A 20,480-nucleotide genomic window follows, 5' to 3' on the forward strand; every position below is an offset into this window, starting at 1 on the left:
GACAAAAAACCAAACACTGCGTGTTCTCACTCATAGGTGGGAATTGAACAATGAGAACACATGGACACAGGAAGGGGAACATTACACACCAGGGACTGTTGTCGGGTGGGAGGAGGGGGGAGGGATAGCATTAGGAGATATACCTAATGCTAAATGACGAGTTAATGGGTGCAGCACACCAACATGGTACATGTATACATAGGTAACAACCCTGCACGTTGTGCACATGTACCCTAAAACTTAAAGTATAATAATAATAAAATAAAAACAAGAAAATTTTAAAGCAATAGATTCATAGAAAAAGATGTTGAGTTAAAATTTTGGGTGGAGATGTTAACTTCCAGGAGGGCAGTGCAAAGTCTATTAAAAAAAAAAAAAAAGTCTTTTTTTTTTTGCTATAAAGCTCTAGGAATCGATTTTTCTTTTAGAGATAGACACAAAGAGCTTATCCTGGTTGCAATGGGTGAGCTATTGCAGATGACCTTTGGAGGAATTGTGTCGGAGTGTAGAGTTTTCACAGTGCAGCTCACCACGCATCAGGCGCATGTAGCCTGTGCCGTAACCATTGTGCCTGGGCTGGGTTCCCCACACTGCCCTGTTGCAGGAGGATGCTCAGCTGCCCCTGCTTCTCCCTATTTGCCATTTAAAATGATTCCTGGTGCTTTCTGGTGCACGATCAAATGGTGTTCTCAGAATCTTTGGGCCCTTGACAACGGAGGGCTGTGTTCTTGGGGGTGTGGTGTGAGAGCTCCTTGTCTGCAGGGTGTCAGGCTTTGGGTCCTGAGCGTGTACCGCAGCATGTGATGTCTTGTCACTGCTCCCTGCACGGCTGTTTAGTTTCTGGAAAGCTGGAGGTATAATATTTTTGTTCTTTGCCAAAACATACTGGTGTATATAAACAGAAGTGCCCAGGTGAGCGACTCAGCACGGCGCCTGTGTTTATGGTTCTGCGTCTGACCGTGTGCCTTTTGGGCTGGTGTAGTGGTTGTCTGAGGTGGGTGCCCGACAGGGCTGGGGGACCTGCTGGTGTCCTTCCTGCTGCTTTAGGGACAGCTTGAAGCAGTGGCCTCAGATACCCCTTGGAATTGTGACAAACTCTGTATCCCTCTTGTAAGTTTTACAGAACTCTAACCAGTTGCAAATAACTATTTGCCATCCTGAGTATTGTCATTTTAGAAAAAACTATTGCATCACTCACCTAAATAATTCCAGGAGATTGAGGTAGAATAATCTACTATTCTTCATTAAAAAATTTACAGGGCTGGGCGCCGTGTCTCACATCTGTACTCCCAGCACCTTGGGAGGCTGAGGTGGGAGGATCACTTGAGCCCAGGGAGGTTGAGGCTGCAGTGAGCTGTGATCGCACCACTGCACTCCAGCCTGGGCCAGTGAGTGAGACCCTGTCTAAAAAACAATTTCATAGGCAAGTTTTTCTCTCACAGAAATTTTATTCTTCCTTTTTCTCCTTAAGCCCATATTTCCATTTACTTTTTTCCCAGAGCATTTTACCCTAATGTAATATATTTCTGTGCCTAAGAATCTTTATTGATCTATCATCTATCTGCAACAAAAGAAAATAACATGAACGTAAACTTCAACTTTTGCGTTTTGTATGGCCATAAGATGCTAGTTATTTATTTGTTTTTTCCACAGGTGTTCATGACTTTATTTTTTTTAGTATTTTTTAAATTATACTTTAGGTTTTAAGATGCTGGTTATTTAGAAGTTTTTCTAGATTGGGTTTTAAAAAATTATTAGTACAGAGTTGACCAAAACAACATAAAATAGCATATTATTGAAATTTAGCTCTTAATAAGATAGCTGTTTAGTTTGAGTTGTCTTTTGATGAGTCACGCTTTTTTTGTTTTTATTTTTTGAGATGATTCTTGCTCTGTCACCCAGGCTGGAGTGATGTGGTATGATCTTGGCTCACTGCAGCCTTGAACTCCTGGGCTCAAGCAATCCTCCTGCCTCAGCCTCTTAAGTTGCTGGGACTACAGGCAAACACCACATTGCTCAGCTAATTTTTGTATTTTTTGTAGGGATGGGGTCTCCCTATGTTGCCCAGACTGGTCTTGAACTCCTTGGCTCAAGCAGTCCTCTCACCTCAGCCTCCCAAAGTGCTGGGATTACGGATGTGTGCCACCATGCCTGGCCATGAGCCATGCTTTTAACTAGAATAAGGCAAGGTTCTGTAACAGTACTATTTTTGCTTTTTATTTTTTTTTGAGAAAGGGTCTCACTGTTACCCAGGCTGGAGTGCAGTAGTGTGATCATGGCTTACTACAACCTCTGCCTCCCAGGCTCAGGCCATCCTCCTGCTTCAGCCTCCCGAGTAGCTGGGACCGCAGGCGTGTGCCACCACAGCCGGCTATTTTTAGTAGAGACGGGGTTTTTCCATGTTGCCCAGGCTGGTCTCAAACTCCTGACCTCAAGCAATCCATCTGCTTTGGCCTCTCAATGTGCTGGGATGACAGGTGTGAGCCACTACGCCCGGCCCCTATTTTTACTTTCAGTTTTAAGTGCTAAGAAGTCTTATTCAAGTCTTATTCAAGTAGCTAGGAATGGCAGAAATTTTGCTTTAGCAATGCTGGTGTTTCAACTTTTTCCAAGCTCACGCCTGACCTCTGTGCTCCGTCACTGAGCAGCCTCAGTAGGGCGGCCTCAGTCCTGTGAAGTGATGCGTTAACAGCCACCTGCATGGGGAAGCATTTTCCAGTCACTGGAGCAGTTCCCATTGTAGCATCCACTGCATGGTTTCCAGTGTGTTGGGTGAGAGGCTGCCTTTCTTGAAAAGTGAGAGAAAGGGCTGTTGTGAGAGGGGACATGGGGATGGAGAGACCCTTTCTCAAGCAGAGCCTTAGGGGCTGAGGCTCCAGAAGTGTACGCTCCTAAAGCACTCTGAAGCCTGAGGACTCCATGGATGGCCTTTGAGTAGCCCCAGGGGTGCTTCGCACATGCCTGTACTTGACCACTGATTTAAACCCATGTGCACACATGCACGCTCACACACTCATGCACAGATGCAGAAGTGCATACACGTGTACATGTGCACATCGACACATGCACGTTGACACATGTACACCCAATCTCGTGCACACCCACCCCCACAGATAGCACACACGCACACCCACACAATCGAATGTGCATACATCCACAGATATGCACACGTGCACACCCATACAATCGAATGCACACACACCCCCACAGATGTACACGTGGACACCCACACAATTGTGCATACACCCACAGATACACACACGTCCACACCCACACAATCAAGTGCACACCCCCCCGCAGATATGCACACGTGGGCACCCACACGATTGAACGTCCATACACCCGCAGATACGCACACATGCACACCGACACAATGGAATGTGCATACACCTACAGATATGCACATGTGCACACCTATACAATCGAATGCACACACACACCTGCAGATACGCACATGCACACACCCACACAGTCGACTGTGCATACACCCATAGATACACGTGCACACCCACACAATCGAATGCACAGAAACACCTGCAGATATGTACACGTGCACACCCACACTATTGAATGTGCATACACCCACAGATACGCACACACCCACACAATCAAATGCACACACCCGCAGATATGCACACGTGGACACCCACACGATTGAATGCGCCCCCCCCCCCCACAGATATGCACATGTGCACACCCGCACAATTCAATGCACACGCACACCCCCACAGGCACACGTGCACACCCACACAATCTAATGCACACACACACCCGTAGATAAGCGCACGTGGACACCCACACGATTGAACGTGCATACACTCAGATACGCACACATGCACACCCAACCGAATGCACACACACCCGCAGATATGTACACGTGGACACACACGATTGAACGTGCATACACTCAGATACGCACACATGCACATCCACACAATCGAATGCGCACCCCCCCCCGCAGATATGCACACGTGCACACCAGCACAATTGAATGCGCCTCCCCACAGGTATGCACACGTGCACACCCACACAATTGAATGCACACACCTGCAGGTACGCACACGTGCACACCCAACCGAATGCACACACACCCGCAGATATGTACACATGCACACCCACAGAATGGAGTGTGCACACACCCATCCATATGCACATGGACATACTCATATGATCAAATGTGCACACACCCACAGAGATGCACATGCACACATCTAATCAGATGTGCACGCCCCCACACAGATATGCACATGTGCACACCCACAGGATCGAATGTGCACACCCACACAATCAAATGTGCACACCCCTACCACACATGCACACTAACAAATGTGTACACACCCACAGGTATGTACACATGCACACCTACACAATCGAGTGTGCACTCCCCCCACGGATATGCACACGTGCACACCCACACAATCACGTGTACACACCCCCACAATCACGTGTACACACCCCTGCAGATGTGCACACACGCACACCCACAGGATTGAATGTGCACACACCCACAGATAGCACACGTGCACACCCAGTTGAATGCGCACCCTCCACAGATGTGCACACGTGCACACCCACACAATAGAATGTGCACACACACCCGCAGAGATGCACAAACGCACACCCGCACACACCCGCAGACGTGCACAGGCACACATCCACATGAGTAAATGTGCACGCGCATCTGCAGACATGCAGAAGCAGAGAGCCACATGCACTCGCAGACATGCACACCCACATGGGCGAATGTGCACACACATCACCCCACAGATAGCACACGTGTACACCCAGACAATTGAATGTGCATACACGCACCCGTTCACAGGTTAATTGCTGCCTCAGCTATCAGCTCTTTTTCACTGACTGTTATGGCAAAATATTCTAAAAGATAACATACATTTATGTTTATCTTCATTTTGTGTTTCCTTATGGTTCATATGAGTTTATTGGAAAATTAGCAACATACACATCATTTTGGGGAATGGAAAGTGAAGCAGAGTAAGTCAGAACGTTCACTGTAACATTATAAGCAAGTAGAATAAATTGATAATACCTTCGCCAGTAATGCACTTTCCCTAGTAGAAATAAATTATTTGTATAAATAGCCTCTTGATGTTTGTGTGTTATTTAGTTATAACAAATCACATTTTTCTTTTTTACATATGGCACTTTAATGTTAGTACTGAAAATGTTTTTTCTGACATTTTTTCAGTAATTGTCATTTACGTCAAATATGCAGCTAGAGCTAATGGAAAAACAGTTAAAACAATTTGTTGTAATGGTGAGATATTTATAAGGAAACATTTATAAAAGATTTTCTGTAAGACAGTTTAGACTTGAAAATACTTATCAGTCTTAGAGTCATTCAGATGTTTTTACAACCAAAAGTAGAAGCACCGTTTAATATTCATGCTTAATATCTTAATATTTATAAAAACTGAATTGGAGGTGTTTTTTTTTTGTTTTTGTTTTTTTTTTTTTTTTTGAGAAGAGGAAGCTGGATTTGTAAAAATGTGAAAGTGCCAGTTCAGAGATGTTGCAGCTCGCCGCCTTGGAAGGCGTGTGTGTGGCCATAGCTCTGTGAACACACATGTGAACCCGGTGTTAGGACACCCGGGTCCTCCTTCGTAGTGTGAACACTCTGGCCGTGTCCTGCAGCTTCGCCTTCTTAGCTCCTTGCTGGGATTTTCCAGCATCCCTTTGACTTGTCCTCTTTTGTCCTTTGGGTCTGAGGTCACACTGGGCCTCTTGGCTCTCCATGGAGCTGAGTGTGGGTGTGTCTTGCTGGCAGGCAGGTTCTGGGGCTGCAGCATCCCCATCGCCCACCCGGATGTTCCTGGGGCTGTAGGCCGCCAGCTGGCACAGGGCCACGGCTGCTGTCTGCTTCTGCTCCTCGCTGTTGTCTACCGCGTGTGTGTCTGGAGCCTCCTCGCCGGGGCCTGTGGGTGGGGCCCCGTCACCGTTGAGGCTGCCTGGCTTGGTCTCAGGGTGGCTGGGCCCATCCTCAGAACCTTCTGTCCCAGTCTTCTGTGGAACAGCAGCAGCAGGTTCTGCAGCTCGTGGTCGACTGGAGAAGGCAGGCCTCGGAGCCTGGGCATTACAGGGGTCCTTCACTGAGAGATTGAGAGGAAGGTCCTGCAGCTCTGAGAAGCTGGTGGTTTCTGCCAGGGGGCTGCCTTGGTACATGGGTTCGTGGGTGGCTGCCAGGTTTATCTCTGATTTCTTGGAGAGGTTGAGGGGGCCCATCCTGGAGCTGTCGTCCGGACTGGAAGGCGCGGCCTCTGAGACGAGAGAGGCACTTCCGGTCGGAGCAGGAGGGTCTCTGTTCACAACGTTGAGGCTAGAAGAAGCCAAGAAAAAGCTTAGTAGGAGCTTGCTTAGAAAAGCAACTGCGTGAAGCAGTTTGAGCAAGTATAAGCCTGGCTCATGGAACCCAACCAGAAACATTCCCTTGGAGGTTTTGAAAATGACATTTTCTTACCTTATTGGAGACTCTGCTCTGGTCTCAGGAGCCTGGGCAGGTAGGCATTCCGTGCTTTTCTTAACAGGCTTGAAGGCTGTGAGGCTTTGCTCCGGCTGGTAGAGTCTTCCCAGTGCACTGGAGGCCGCCTTGTTGGAGAGGTCGTACAGGCCTTCGCAGGTCTGGCTCGTCTGCATGAAGTTGGTGGGGCTCGGCCTCCCTGGGGAGCCTGTGGCTGCGCTCCCTGCGCGGGGACTCATTTTGGACCCTTCCGTGTCTCTCTGCCCAGCCTTGGAGGAGTCTTTAGCCTCAGGAATTGGACTTTCGAACTCGACGTGTTTTCTGTTGGGGTCCGAAGGGTTTAACCTGGAAGGACTCGAGGCTGGATAGACCAGGGTGGCTTCTTCAAGCAGGTGAGAGCTCTGATCTCGGGTGAGGCCAGCGACAGGTGGGAGTCTGAGACCATAGGAGGAAAATGCAGACTCTGGCCTGTAAAATCCGTAAGGAATCGGCAGGTTAGAGGGATATTGCTGGAAAAACCTGTAATGATCGTATGTGGCTGGAGATGGAGTCAGGTGCTTAGGGATCGGCCCCGGGTGAGGCAGGAAGTGTCTCGGGTCTTGGGCTCCGTAGACTGACAGCAGGGGTGCGTCACACTCGGGCGAGCTCCCAGCCAGCAGGTAAGGCGAGTAGATGGTGGCCAGCCCGTGCTCTGTGTAAAAGTGAGGTGGGTACTCTGGGATTGTGGGGTGCATGTAAGGGGAAATGGCCCCAAGCCCCTTTGTAGATGAGATTTTATGTGGAAACTCTGGTGGGAGGAAAGGTGAGCCGGCTTTCCAGGGGTAGCCAGGAGCGTGGAAGGCCGACTTGGTGTGGAAAGAGGCGGCCTTGGCAGTGGGGTTGTGTAAAGCCAGTGTCTCGGCTGCCTCGGCGTTGTCTGGCCCCTTGAGTCTGTGCTCGCCGACTGGAACAAATGCGGAAGGCCGAGCTGCGCCTTCCAGAGCAGGCTGGGCACCGAGGGCGGCTTCCGGAGCTGGGCTCTCACACGCTGATGCCCTGTGGAGGGCTGGCTTCTGTCCCGGGCACCTGTGGGTTCCCCGGGCCTGCAGCTCCAGGTTTTCCTTGATGTCTTCCCTGGCAGAGCTGTGCTGAAGCTTCGAGTCGAAGGCGGAGAGTCCGTTTGCGACAGACTTGGAAGAGGCTGGCTTCGCCGTGGCATCGGGCTGGTTGGTTTGCTTAGGGTCTAGCGAGTTAGATTTAGGGCACTTGGGAACTCGATCCTGCTCTGATACTAAAGTAATCGAGTTTTTACAAAGACCATACTTCATGTGATTAAAAAGATGTGACTTCTCATTGCAAGTAAAGGGACATTGGAAACATTTATACTTGAAGGGCTTTCCTGGAGGCCTGGGGATGTAATGTGGCTTTTTTGGCTTCCGCTCTTTGAGAAGACTCATTTTCCTCCTTACGCCTCGGACTCTGGCTGTCCAGGTGGCGTGATCACTGTCGACGCCGCGGGCACTTCGTGGTTTCTAAAGAGGCACCTCCCGCTTTGCTTTCTTTCCCGAGCACTTCTACCAGAAGCCACCTCTGCGTGCTGAGGGTCTGGCGAGAGCCTCCGTCGTCTGGCGGCCGGGAGCTGTAATAAAGAGCAGAGTCTTGGTGTCAGGACAGCGAGTGAGGGGTCGGCGAGAAGCCGGCCTCAGCTCGCCACAGCGCCGCAGGATCCCTGAAGCAGAGCCCCTGAAGGGCCGAAACCGCCTGCTCCTGAGGGGAGCAGCTGCCGGTCACAGAAGCAGCCCTGCCCTTGGTAACCTGGCTGCCAACTCCCCACCATGTTTTCTGTTTTCTGAGTCTGATCTGAAAGAGTCACCTTGGGGCCTAGAGGTGGAGTGTGGTGTGTGGTGTGAGTGTCTGTTCTGAGAATGCCTGTAAGCCTTTGAGTTTTGGGAACTTTTATCCCGTGACCTGGCCCTTTCCTTGAGAGCGCCCTGCCGGGGGCTGAGGACGCCGAGCCCCCTCCCAGGGTCTGGACAGAGTCCTGTCCCAGGGCTGCCCGACTTTGCTTGGGGGTTACACGCTTGAAGCAGTGGGTGTGTGATCGGCCGCACTCTCACGTGAAATACAAAGGGGTTTGTGGCCGTTTCCCCTTAACGTGTACCCCACAGTCGCAGAGTGCCCCCTCACTTTTACACAGAGCATGGGCTGGCCACCGTCTACTTGCTCCTACTTGCTGGCTGGGAGCTCTCCCAAGTGCTGTGCACCCCTGCTGTCGGTCTGTAGATCCCAAGACCGTGGATGCTGCTGCCTCCCCTGGGGCCGATCCCTAAGCACTCGTGGCAGTTTCTGCCCACTTCAGCCACGTCGTTGGTGTATTCTAGTGTGCTTGTTTAAAAATGAAGAACATTCGAACACAAGACTCTACCCTACTGCTTCTAAAGGCAGCTTTATCATTAAGTAGCATTTATGTTGTCTCAGATATGAATACAAATGCTATGTTTATGTTGACTTAAATGGTTGAAATAGTGTTGGTGAATTTGTACATCCTGTGAGTGACAGCAGCATTGTGAGACATGCTTTCACGGTCACCTAGTTCCTGCTGGCCAGGAGGCATGGCCAGCAGCGTCTGCCCATCCAGGTGCACCTCCAAATGGAAGAACCAAAGCTTTGCCACAGTCCTGCCCGAGAGGAGACCAGAGTGAGTAGTATCCGCTTTAGAGATGGTTGGGTCATGGGAGGAAGCTGTCCTGGCCCTTAACCTTTAGGGAGTGGGTTCAGCCCTCTGGCCATATCCTCTCAGGTCCTGGGACCCACCAGAGGCTGTGTGTGTGATGTCAGAGCTGGCCTGCTCTTTTGGATTCTTCCAGAGGGTCTCTGTGTCCCCCTTACCAGCCCCAGGTTTCCTTCAGATGCTGCGCCACACACCCAAGGCTGAGAACAAAGGCTATTTTTTTTGAGACGGAGTTTTTCTCTTGTTGCCCAGGCTGGAGTGCCATGGCGCAGTCTGAGCTCACTGCAACCTCTGCCTCCCAGGTTCAAGCGATTCTCCTGCCTCAGCCTCCCGAGTAGCTGGAATTACAGGCACCCACCACCACGCCCAGCTAATTTTATTTTGTATTTTTAGTAGAGACGGGGTTTTGCCATGTTGGCTAGGCTGGTCTTGAGCTGCTGACCTCAGGTGATCCATCTGCCTCAGCCTCCCAAAGTGCTGGGATTAGAGGCGTGAGCCACCGCGCCCGGCCCAGAACAAAGGCTTTGAGAGTCTGGGGCTCTCCACATGGCAGCTGGGCCTGGAGCGACTCAAGCAGCAGCTGTGCCTGGGAGACAGCATGGGTGGGAGATGGGGTGGAGGTGCAGTGGATCAAGGCTGAGCACTTTAATTCGTATTAAAAATGTAAAAAGAAAAAGGTCTTTAGGGTCTAAATATTTTCAAACAGCTTAAACATAAAGTTAAATGACCCAGATGCCTATCAGTGATAGACTGGATAAAGAAAATGTGGCACATATACACCATGGAATACTGTGCAGCCATAAAAAGGAATGCGATCATGTCCTTCGCAGGGAAATGGATGGAGCTGGAAGCCAGCACCCTCAGCAAACTAACGCAGGAACAGAAAACCAAACGCGCATGGTCTCACCCATAAGTGGGAGGTGAACAGTGAGAACACATGGACACAGGGAGGGGAACATCACACACCAGGGCCTGTCTGGGGGTGGGGGTCGGGGGGAGGGAGAGCATTAAGACAAATAGCTAATGCATGCAGGGCTTAAAACCTAGATGATGGGTTGATGGGTGCAGCAAACCACCGTGGCACACATTTACCTCTGTAACCTACACATTCTGCACTTGTGTCCTGGAACTTAAAGTATAATTTAAAAAAAAAAAAAAAGTACATTAAAGTAAAGTTAAATGGAGGGCTGGGGGCGGTGGCTCATGCCTGTAATCCCAGCACTTTGGGAGGCCGAGGTGGGAGGATCCCTTGAGCCCAGGAGATTGAGGCTGCAGGGAGCTGTCGTCCCACCACCGCACTCCAGCCTGGCGGGCAACAGAATGAGACCCTGCCTCAAAAAAAAGCTAAATGGAAATGACTTAAGAAAACTGTTTCAACTGCAGTTTTTTTTTAAGGAATGGGCAGATGTGCCCATTCTTGAGTCTGCGAGGTTTTATGTGCAGACATCAGGGTGGCTAAAAGTCAAGTGAAAAGCCGCCCCTTGAAAATAGAGCAATGTGTGTGGGAGCCTAGGAGGCAGCTGTCCCTGAAGCGAGGTGCCACCCCGCCTCCCTGCACCCCTGTGTCCTCCCTCCCACACGCCAGGGGCCAGGGGTGGTGGCCGGGCTTTCATATGGCTGCCCCGAACTCTGGGGAAGTGCTCGGATTTTGTTCTCAGCAAACTGGTTTCTCTACTCATTTATTCATATTTCTTTCTTTTCTTTTCTTTTTTTGAGACGGAGTTTTGCTCTTGTTGCCCAGGCTGGAGGGCAGTGGTGTGATCTCGGTTCACTGCAACCTCTGCCTCCTGGGTTCAAGAGATTCTCCTGCCTCAGCCTCCCTAGTAGCTGGGATTACAGGTGCCCAACACCACGCCCAGCTAATTTTTTGTAATTTTAGTAGAGACGGGGTTTCACTATGTTGGCCAGGCTGGCCTCGAACTCCTGACCTCAGGCGATCCGCCCGCCTCAGCCTCCCAAAGTGCTGGGATTACAGGCGTGAGCCACCGTGCCTGGCTCATTTATTCATAATTCTTAAAAACACAAAGAACCACCCTTCCCCCTACAAACTGCCTCTATTAACATACTTTAAGTTCTGTAAGACATTTATTTACTAAGAAGTGGTTTGGGTAGAAAAGGGGCTCTGCTGACCTGCTACCTTCGCTGTGATGAGTTTCTGTGTAGCAGGGACAGTGAGGCACGGTTTGGATGAGGACAAGATGTTTGTTACCCTACAACCAGGGAGGGTGTCGGGTGACACCCTGGGCTCAGACCCTGCGCTCAGCACCCCCCTCCCACCGTGGGCTGCCACAGAAGCTACAAGGCACCGGGTCAAGGCCAAGCAAATGAAGCATGTAATGATAGCTTTGTCTTTCTAATTTCCCCCTATTAGAAGAAAGAACGTGAAATAATTCTTTATGGGCTCAGTCCCTACCGTGTGGGGCAGACCTGCCCTGGGTGATGAAAGCAGTTTCCCTGCCTCCCTTCAGGAAGTAGAGAAGCCGGGTGCCTGGTTCCAGCCAAACGCTGGGCCAGCCAGATCAGTCAGTGGGGCCTGTGCCGGCACGCCTCGCTGCGCTCCCTGGTTCTGAAGGCGTGAGAACCTCTGCAAGTCAGGTTCCCATGATTGTATAGGATATGTTATGGCAGGGATCTGAGAACTGATGATTTCATCACTAGCTGGAAGCATCATGATCGAAACGATGACAGTTGCAAAATGTTCATCAAGTGAGAGCTGCGTCCTCGCGAGACCGAAACGCCACCTCGAGCGCCTGAAACACAAGCCCTCAGAGGAGCAGATGATTCCCTCAGGATTTAAGAAAGTGAGGACTTCAGTTTTCGAAGCAGCATTATTTCACATTGCTGGTACCTCTAGCGCCTGAAACACAAGCGCTCAGAGGAGCAAATGATTCCCTCAGGATTTAAGAAAATGAGGACTTTAGTTTTCGAAGCAGCGTTATTTCACGTTGCTGATACTTTTAGGCAAAACAAAAAAACAAAAAAATCCCACAAAACCCGTGTTGGTTAGATTTTCTCGAACGCTTTACAGCAGGCAAGTTACATGTAAGCTCTGCTGTTGCCCAAAATAGTAATTAGGGAAATAATTGCTTTTATATTAATATGTCTCTTTTCTAGTCAGATGTTATTGTCTGAAGTTTTGAGCGATTTGCCCTTGTGTTCTTTGATCAGTTAGTTTACGTAAGCGGGTGTGGCGGGGAGGAAGCCCCTGGTGGTGAGAGTGTTTTGGAGCTCAATTGCTCTCAGAGAATTGGTGTCAATATGGAGTCTCGGGCAGTGGTTTTAGTAACCTTGGATAAACTGACCTCTCAGCCTTGCACAATTTGCTAATTAAAACAGGGAGCACAGCTGCTTCAGTTGTAAGCCGGGCGTAGTTCACCTGATCTATAAAACTACAATAGTGTCAGAGAAGTGAGTGGGATAACATTGTTGCTTTGGTAAGCTTTCAGATGATGATGTCAGGCTGTGAGTTCTGTGTCCTGCTTAAGTGAGGTTTATGAGGATGAAGAAACCAAAGCCGACGGCCGGTACCTCAGGCTGTCACAGCTGTCTGTGAGCACAGCGTTTGAAATAGTCTCTGTGTGGTCAGTTTCTACCAGCCCGACTTTGTACTCTGGCAGCTGCTGGTGTTAAATATTCCCAAAAGAGTATGTTGTTGCCCAAACAGTGTAACCCAGAACTCTAGCTGTTTACAGTAATTTGGATTTGCATTTAGAGGTGCAGTTTTTCTCTAGAGGGGATAAAGAAGTGCGGAGCATCTTTCTCTCCTGGGGGAGGTGTGTTTCCATTTTAGTTAATAACATGCCCGGAGAGCTGTCTATCTGTTAATAAAGCAGAGTCTCGTTCATTATCTGCTTTCATTTGAGAACTGCAGTGCTAGCGTGTTTTACAGTGAAGACCTCGGTGTGATCCTGAGGGAGGGTTTCATCCTCCTCTCATTTGCCACTGGATCGGCAGGAAGCATTAGCAGGGTGGACATTCCACAGAGCTTCCAGATCTGGATCAAAGGTGGCTGTTACTGAAATACTTATGCAGAGTCTTCCCTGCCTGCTGCTGGATAATGTGTGCCCTCTTCTCCGACACACCTCCTCTGAGCCTGGCCTGGCACAAAGACTTCTTTCTCCAAATTATTTCAGATCAAGCAGCCAATGTAGACAGTGTCTACACTAAAGGGCGTAAGAACAGTGGGGTGCAGTGGCTTAAAACATGCTCAGGATCCAGCTGAGCTTTCACCAGGATTTTCTTGCTATATTTACAGATGCCACTCTGTGCCTTTCTAAATATTTTAAATGTTGTGTGCTCAGCCGAGGCACTTGGGGCTTCTGGAAAGTGCGCTGAGCTGAGAGCTCGCTTCTCTTCCTGCTCAACGTGCCCTGGGCCAGGTGTTGGGGCGTAGCTGCCCACACAGACAGTGCTTTGAAGAGTGAGTGGTTTCGGTTGGCCACGGGGTTGTGTCTGTCTTGTTTTTAAAGTTCTAAATTGCCAATATACTGTCTTTCCAAAGGTTCCTAAGTGTGGACAGTTAATGCAGCGGACAGTTGTTAGGATAATAGTGAGAAGTTGGGATGCTTAACAAGCTTCTAAGGAGTTTGAACTTTAAAAAATAGACAAGAGAAAGAGTTCTTAAAAAAAAAAAAAAACTTTGATAGGACACAGTGGAGGTAATTACAGTTTAACTTTATGGGACGTTTCTGTGACAGGCTGGGTAACTATGCTTGTCATGTGTCCTAACCTGTGCCCTGAGATTGTGCTGTAATGTTCCTTTTGGTGGTGTCCAGCTGTCTGGCAAGGAGCCTGCTCGGCTGGAGCATTGTGAAGGGCATGCTGTAATTACAATATTGTGATGTGGCGTTGTTGCATAACTCAAGGACACACCATTGTCGCCTACCCACTGTGATGTCGCAAGAACGAGATTTGTGAGTTTTACTCCAATTGAGCTTTTCCAGTGATTGACTGCCACTCCCTCCCAGCCTTTCGGTTCTTTAAAATGAAAGATAAACCTCAGGACAACCAAGACCTGGGGAAAAGATAGTCTTTGGGAATGTAATTTGAAAGAATGGATCCAGAAAAACAACCAGGGGCTCTTAATTCTAGTTTCGGCAGGAGATCCCGAGTTACAGACCTGAGCTCGTAAACAAACGCTCACCACTTTACAGTCGCCGCCTCATCCTGAAACTCCGGTCAGAAATGCTGGAAGGCCTTTGCTAATGCGCGGTGAAAATTAGGGGCACAAACGTGGACTGATTGTGCTTGGTCAGTAATTGTTCTCCTCCAAATCAGATTTAGGAGAAATTTCATGTAAGGAAAAAAACCCTTTTTGTGTCTGTGTCTATATGTACAGAAGACCTTAATAACCAAACAGAAACTTAACCCCTTTGGTTTGGTTTTGTTTTTGAAAGCTTATGTCCAATTTTAAACTTTACGTAAGCTTATGTACTTATTTTAAACTTTAAAACTATTAAAAGTTAAACTAGATATTAAATTCGGCACTGTCTAATGTGCATACACCACACACATATAACCCTAAATTCAGCTGTGTCTAATGTACATACACCACACATATATATAACCCTAAATTCAGCCTAATGTACATATACCACACATATATAACCCTAAATTCAGCCTAATGTACATATACCACACATATATATAACCCTAAATTCAGCCCTAATGTACATGCACCACACATATATATATAAACGCTAAATTCACCCTAATGTACATACACCACACATACATAACCCTAAATTCGCCCTAATGTACATACACCACACATATATATATATGACCTTTACCTCTTGTTAGCATTTATTGTAGTTTTTGAGGTTAGGAACAGTTAAGCAATAATATGAATTTGTGTTGGTTTAACTTTTATGAATTTTAGGGCAGAACAAGGAGTTAATTTCCAGATAAGCTTGTTCATGTTCTTAGAATAAAGCGTCAGCCTCATTAGAAGTTTTGTAATCGTGGTCTGCATCCCAGCCATGCACCTGCTGGGTCCTGAGTAATCCTCGGAGCCCAGAGCAAGGCAGAGCAGACACGGGGCAAACGCTGCGTTCAGCTGGGTATTTTAGATACGTCTGAGAAGAGTTTTAAAATAAAACTTGAATTTGAAAAGAAATAGTAAGTACTTACCAGAGGTGGGCAGTGCTGGGATGTGGCCGGTCTTGGTGCCGGTGGCTGGCGGTGCTCAGGAAGCAGTACCTGTTCTCACGCTTGCTTGGTGAAACTGGAGCCTGCTGTTCCAGTGGGAGGGATTTAAGTGTAGGAGTTGAGCCCTCGGGGCGTAGAGATGCACCTGATATTCCTCCTGCCCGCAGCTACGATTCATGTGTTTGCACCCACCGAGCTGCTGCGGGCAGCCTCCCCAGCACTGGACCCAGTGAGCAAGTATCTCGCAGACTCCCAGCGCTCTCTCCAGACTCACCGTCTGTGAGTGCGGTGTCAGTGCTGCCTGGACGGCCATATGTCAGAGGGCTTTCGATGTGTCCACAGTTAGAATAGAGATTACTATATTCATCACACCCGATGAATATTTGGCGTTGTGATAAAGACATGAGACTTTCCTTTAGAACTTGAGCATGTGCACACAGGAGGCAAACACTTAGATCGATTCTCAAGTACGCATACCCTGGGAGGTACATGGCGTCCTTGCCATGAAGGGTCCAGTGAGGCCTTTGAGGATCTGTGTACCTTCCACCCTCTACCCTGCTCCTGAGAGTCTCTGTCCCTGGTCCTCCTCAGGAGCTGAGCCAGCAGGGAGGGAGCTTATCCCAGCGCCTGGCTGCAGGGACCTGCTGGAGCTTGCCCGACACCAGGCACCGCAAGAGCTGCGGAGCAGGGTGTGTGGGTGCGGGGGAGGGGGCCAGCTGTGCACTCCCGCAAACCACCCTTCCCCCACTTTAAATTGCAGAGGCACTTAACTTGGGGGCCAGTTTTTACCTCCACACCCCCCCCAAAACTGCTTGCTTGCTTATTTAATCGGAGGCCGCACCCCAGCTGTAGTGAAGGCTGGCATGTGGTGTCGGTTTGAGGACTGGGAAAGGAGGTGGGATGAGCTGGTGTCAGGCCCTTGGATGAGCCTGAGGCTACAGGGCACAGGCTGCAGGGCTGTGGCATAGGGACGAGCTGGCCAGGACAGACATGCTTTTTTTTTTTTTTTTTTTTTTGAGACAGAGTTTCGCTCTTGTTGCCCAGGCTAGAGTGCAATGGCATGATCTTGGCTCACTGCGTTTCTCCTGCCTCAGCCTCCCGAGTAGCTGGGACTACAGGCTCCTGCCACCACACCCGGCTAATTTTTTGTATTTTTAGTAGAGGTGGGGTTTCACCGTGTTAGCCAGGATGGTCTTGATCTCCTGACCTTGTGATCCACCCACGTCGGCCTCCCAAAGTGCTGGGATTACGGGTGTGAGCCACTGCACCCGGTCTGTTTTTTTGTTTTTGTTGTTTATTTTTTTCCTTAAGACTTAAGGTTTTACGTGGCTTTGCTTTTACTTTTATATTTAATTCCTTTTTTTTTTTTTCTTTTGAGACAGGGTCTTGCTCTCACCCAAGCTGGAGTGCAGTGGTGCGATCACGGTTCGCTGTAGCCTCAACCTCCTGGACTCAAGTGATCCTCCCGCCTTAGCCTCCCCAGTAGCTGGGACTACAGGCACGGTCACTATGCCTGGCGAATTTTTTGTAGAGACAGGGTTTTGCCTTGTTGCCCAGGATGGTTTAATACCTTAAAATTTTTTTTGGTGGCTTTTGTCCATTGAGACATCCATATACTTTATGAAGTCAAAAAGAGTTACGTAACTCTTACAACAAAAAACAGCAGTTCCCTGTTCCTCTTACCTATTCCTGGAGAGCAAACTATCCCAAACTTAGTGGCTTAAAACAAACACTGTTTTATTACGTCTTAGGATATATTGTGTCAGGAGTTTGTGGAGGGCCTGGCTGGGTGCTGCTTCTGTTTCATGGACACTGACTGGGGTGGCTCAGTGGGAGAAAGCTGGCAGGTGACTGGTCTGGAGGGTCCAGGACAGCTTCACTCACCTGCCTTCTGTCCTGGAGGGGTGGCTGGAATCCTGAGATCAGCTGGAACCTCATCCTCACTTAGTAGCACTTCAGAGGCCTCCTTAGGAGGGTGGCCAGCTGTATGATGGCTCAGGACTTAAAGAGAGCAAGGTGGAAGGTTCCAGTCCTCCAGAAGGCTGGGCTGCAGATTGTCAGGGCGTCCCTTCTGTCACCTTTCTCTGCTGAGGCAGCCTCGTGCTGCCCAGATGCAAGGCGGGAGCTGAGGGCTCCACCTCTCAGCGGCAGGAGTGCCAGGTGTCTGCACTACGACTCCCTCTGCCCAGAAGCCCCACCTTGGCCTTTCCTAAGCTGAGTGTTCTGACCCTTGCCATGAAGGGTCCAGTGAGGCCTTTGAGGATCTGTGTACCTTCCACCTTCTACCCTGCTCCTGAGAGTCTCTGTCCCTGGTCTTCCTCGGGAGCTGAGCTGGCAGGGAGGGAGCTTATCCCAGCGCCTGGCTGGGTGTTTACCTCCTCGATTCCAGCCGTACTGATCTATTGGTGGTTCTGTGCCCTCTCTCCCCCTCTCCCCCTCTCTCCCTCTCTCCCTTCTCCACTCCTGGTCGTGGTGTTGTTTGGTGGCTTCCCTTCATGGAAGATGGGGATTTGCCTCTCTTTGCCCCTTCTGTCCCATGTCTGCCTTCCCCGTCATCCAGGGGGTTTTGCCTGCCTCTCTCTCGCACTGGAAGGCCTACTGCTCGGATCCTATGTCGTCTTTCTCTTGAGTTAATCATTTAGTTTGACATGAGGCACACACCTTTTATAGGCTCTTGAGAAAGTGCAAGAGAGATTTTTTTTGGAGGTCTTGAATTATTGAAAATGTTTTTATCTACTCTTCAGCCTCACTGATAGTTTGGCTGAGTCTAGAATTTCAGGCCAGAAATCATTTACCTTCAGATTTTTGCAAGTGTTCTCCATTTTCTTTCTTTTTTTTTTGAGACGGAGTCTCGCTCTGTCGCCCAGACTGGAGTGCAGTGGCGCGATATCGGCTCACTGCAAACTCCGCCTCCCGGGTTCACGCCATTCTCCTGCCTCAGCCTCCCAAGTAGCTGGGACTACAGGCACCCTCCACCACGTCCGGCTTATTTTTTGTATTTTTAGTAGAGACGGGGTTTCACCGTGTTAGCCAGGATGGTCTCGATCTCCTGACCTTGTGATCCGCCCGCCTCGGCCTCCCAAAGTGCTGGGATTACAGGCGTGAGCCACTGTACCCTGCCACAAGTGTTCTCCATTTTCTCTGGCTTCTAGTACTGCAATTGAGAACCTTGATGCCATTCTGATTCCTGATTCTTTCTCTCTTAACATTTTAGTGTGAAAATTTTCAAAATACAGACAAGTTGTAAGGATGCTCCAGTGAACTCACATACCCAACAGCGGGGTTCTCCAGTTAACACAGCTGTCTGCGTTCCCTTCCCTTCCCCTCGCCGTCCAGCTTACTTACCCTTCCCTTCCCCTCCCCGTCCAGCTTACGTACCCTTCCCTTCCCCTCCCCGTCCAGCTCGTCTTGCTGCATTTCCAGTCAGTTGCAGACATCAGTCTGCTTTGCCCCAAACACTTTGCAGGCATATTCTTATTAGTTTATGATTCTTCTTTCAAAGGTAAGGTTTACATTCAGTGAAGGGCACAGGTCTTAAGAGGATCATTTAACGAGTTTTGACAAATGTGTTCTCCCATTATGGCCCCAGAGAGTTCCGTCACACCGATGCCACCCTTCCCCACCCAGACCGTGGCAACTGCAGGCTGATACTTTTCCACCATGGACTAGTTTTATGTGTTGTAGAATTTTATGTCAGTAGTGATTCCTGATTTTTATGGACAGCAGTTTCTCACCTTCAGGTTCTTTCCTTTATCCTCAGTAGTCTTAGTTTTCTTAACTTTATATTTCAACACTTCTGTTAAGTACTTGGTTCCTAATTTTGGTTTCCATGAGCTCTGTTTTGTTCTGAGTGTTCCTTTTGTAGCATCTCATTCTCATGCAGTAGTTGCAGTAGCTTTTCTTATCTAAGGATTTTAGTGATAGCTTTCTTTGAGTTGGGGGTGGAGGAGTGGGGGTGGATGTTCTCCGTGTGTGTGTGTGTGTGTGTGCGTGTGCGCGTGTGCGTGTGCGTGTGTGCGTGTGTGTGTGTGTGTGTCCGTCCCCCAGGCTGGACTTGAACTCTGGGTCTCAAGTGCTTCTCCTGCCTCAGCCTCCCAGGTAGCCGGGACTGCAGGAGCACCACGCCATACCTGGTGCCCTCCCTGCATCTTCAGCGTGGCTGCCTGCCTTCCAGGGCCTCTGCTGAGCACCTCGGAGAGTCAGCCCTGTCTCCTGCCCCAGTGAGCACCTCGGAGAGTCAGCCCTGTCTCCTGCCCCAGTGAGCACCTCGGAGAGTCAGCCCTGTCTCCTGCCCCAGTGAGCACCTCGGAGAGTCAGCCCTGTCTCCTGCCCCAGTGGGCACCTCGGAGAGTCAGCCCTGTCTCCTGCCCCAGTGGGCACCTCGGAGAGTCAGCCCTGTCTCCTGCCCCAGTGGGCACCTCGGGTTAGGCCTATCCTGCCCCACCCCCCAGAGTTCTCTGGTCCCACAGATCTGGAGCTTTTTAGGGACCTGTCCTGTGGATCAGGGGGAGTCTGGGTTTCCTCCCTTCAGGGGAGGGCTGGGCTTCTCGGTCTGAGGCATTTCCTGCTGTCCCTGCACTTCCAGGCTCCTCCGTGGTCCTGGTGCTGCCTTCCCTGCCCTTCCTCTTCTACCCTGTAGCTTTTCCCTTGAAAAAGAAAACGGTCTGTTTCTACTGTTTTTAGTGGGATTTTACCCGCTATTTTTTACATGTTCAACCCCCTGTATTACTCAGAAGTCTTGCGATTAGGTTTTTGACCAAATCTTAGGAACCGTCATGGGGGTGGCAGCTGGTGTTTCTTGCGTGTTGATGGTGTGGGGCACTGTGCCAAGTGCACCACCTGCTCTGGTCCATTTACTCAGAAGCACCACGCACCTGGCCTGTGGAGTCCCCCACACACAGGTCGGGAACATGGCCGAGGTACCCAGCCCAGAGGGTGATGAGCAGAGTTACACCAGATGTGGGGGGTGATTCCCTGTGGGTGCAGACCCTGGGTGGGGAGGGAGGGGTGCCTGGGGTGGTGGCTGCTCTTGGGGGTAAGCACTGGTGCCAGTGTGTGTTGGGGGGTGCGAGGGACCTAGGCAGGTGCTGGCGCCGCGGCCTCTATGTCAGGGCCTCTTTCCCTAGGGGCACACAGGCTGGA

The 20,480-nt window shown here is 49.8% G+C and overlaps 2 protein-coding genes across 12 annotated transcripts in view; one reads left to right on the forward strand and one right to left on the reverse strand.

Moving 5' to 3' along the window:
• TBCD (tubulin folding cofactor D) overlaps window positions 1–20,480 on the forward strand; it is a 202,595-nt gene that overhangs the window by 75,814 nt on the left and 106,301 nt on the right. The window lies entirely within an intron of this gene.
• ZNF750 (zinc finger protein 750) lies at window positions 5,602–7,914 on the reverse strand. The gene is made up of 2 exons (XM_002827996.3): window positions 6,479–7,914; window positions 5,602–6,337 (listed from the first exon to the last, which is right to left on the reverse strand). The coding sequence occupies exons 1-2, from the start codon at window positions 7,912–7,914 to the stop codon at window positions 5,602–5,604; spliced, it is 2,172 nt and encodes a 723-aa protein (XP_002828042.1).

Source organism: Pongo abelii, chromosome 19, assembly GCF_028885655.2.
Source record: "Pongo abelii isolate AG06213 chromosome 19, NHGRI_mPonAbe1-v2.0_pri, whole genome shotgun sequence".
In the NCBI taxonomy this organism is placed as follows: domain Eukaryota; kingdom Metazoa; phylum Chordata; class Mammalia; order Primates; family Hominidae; genus Pongo; species Pongo abelii.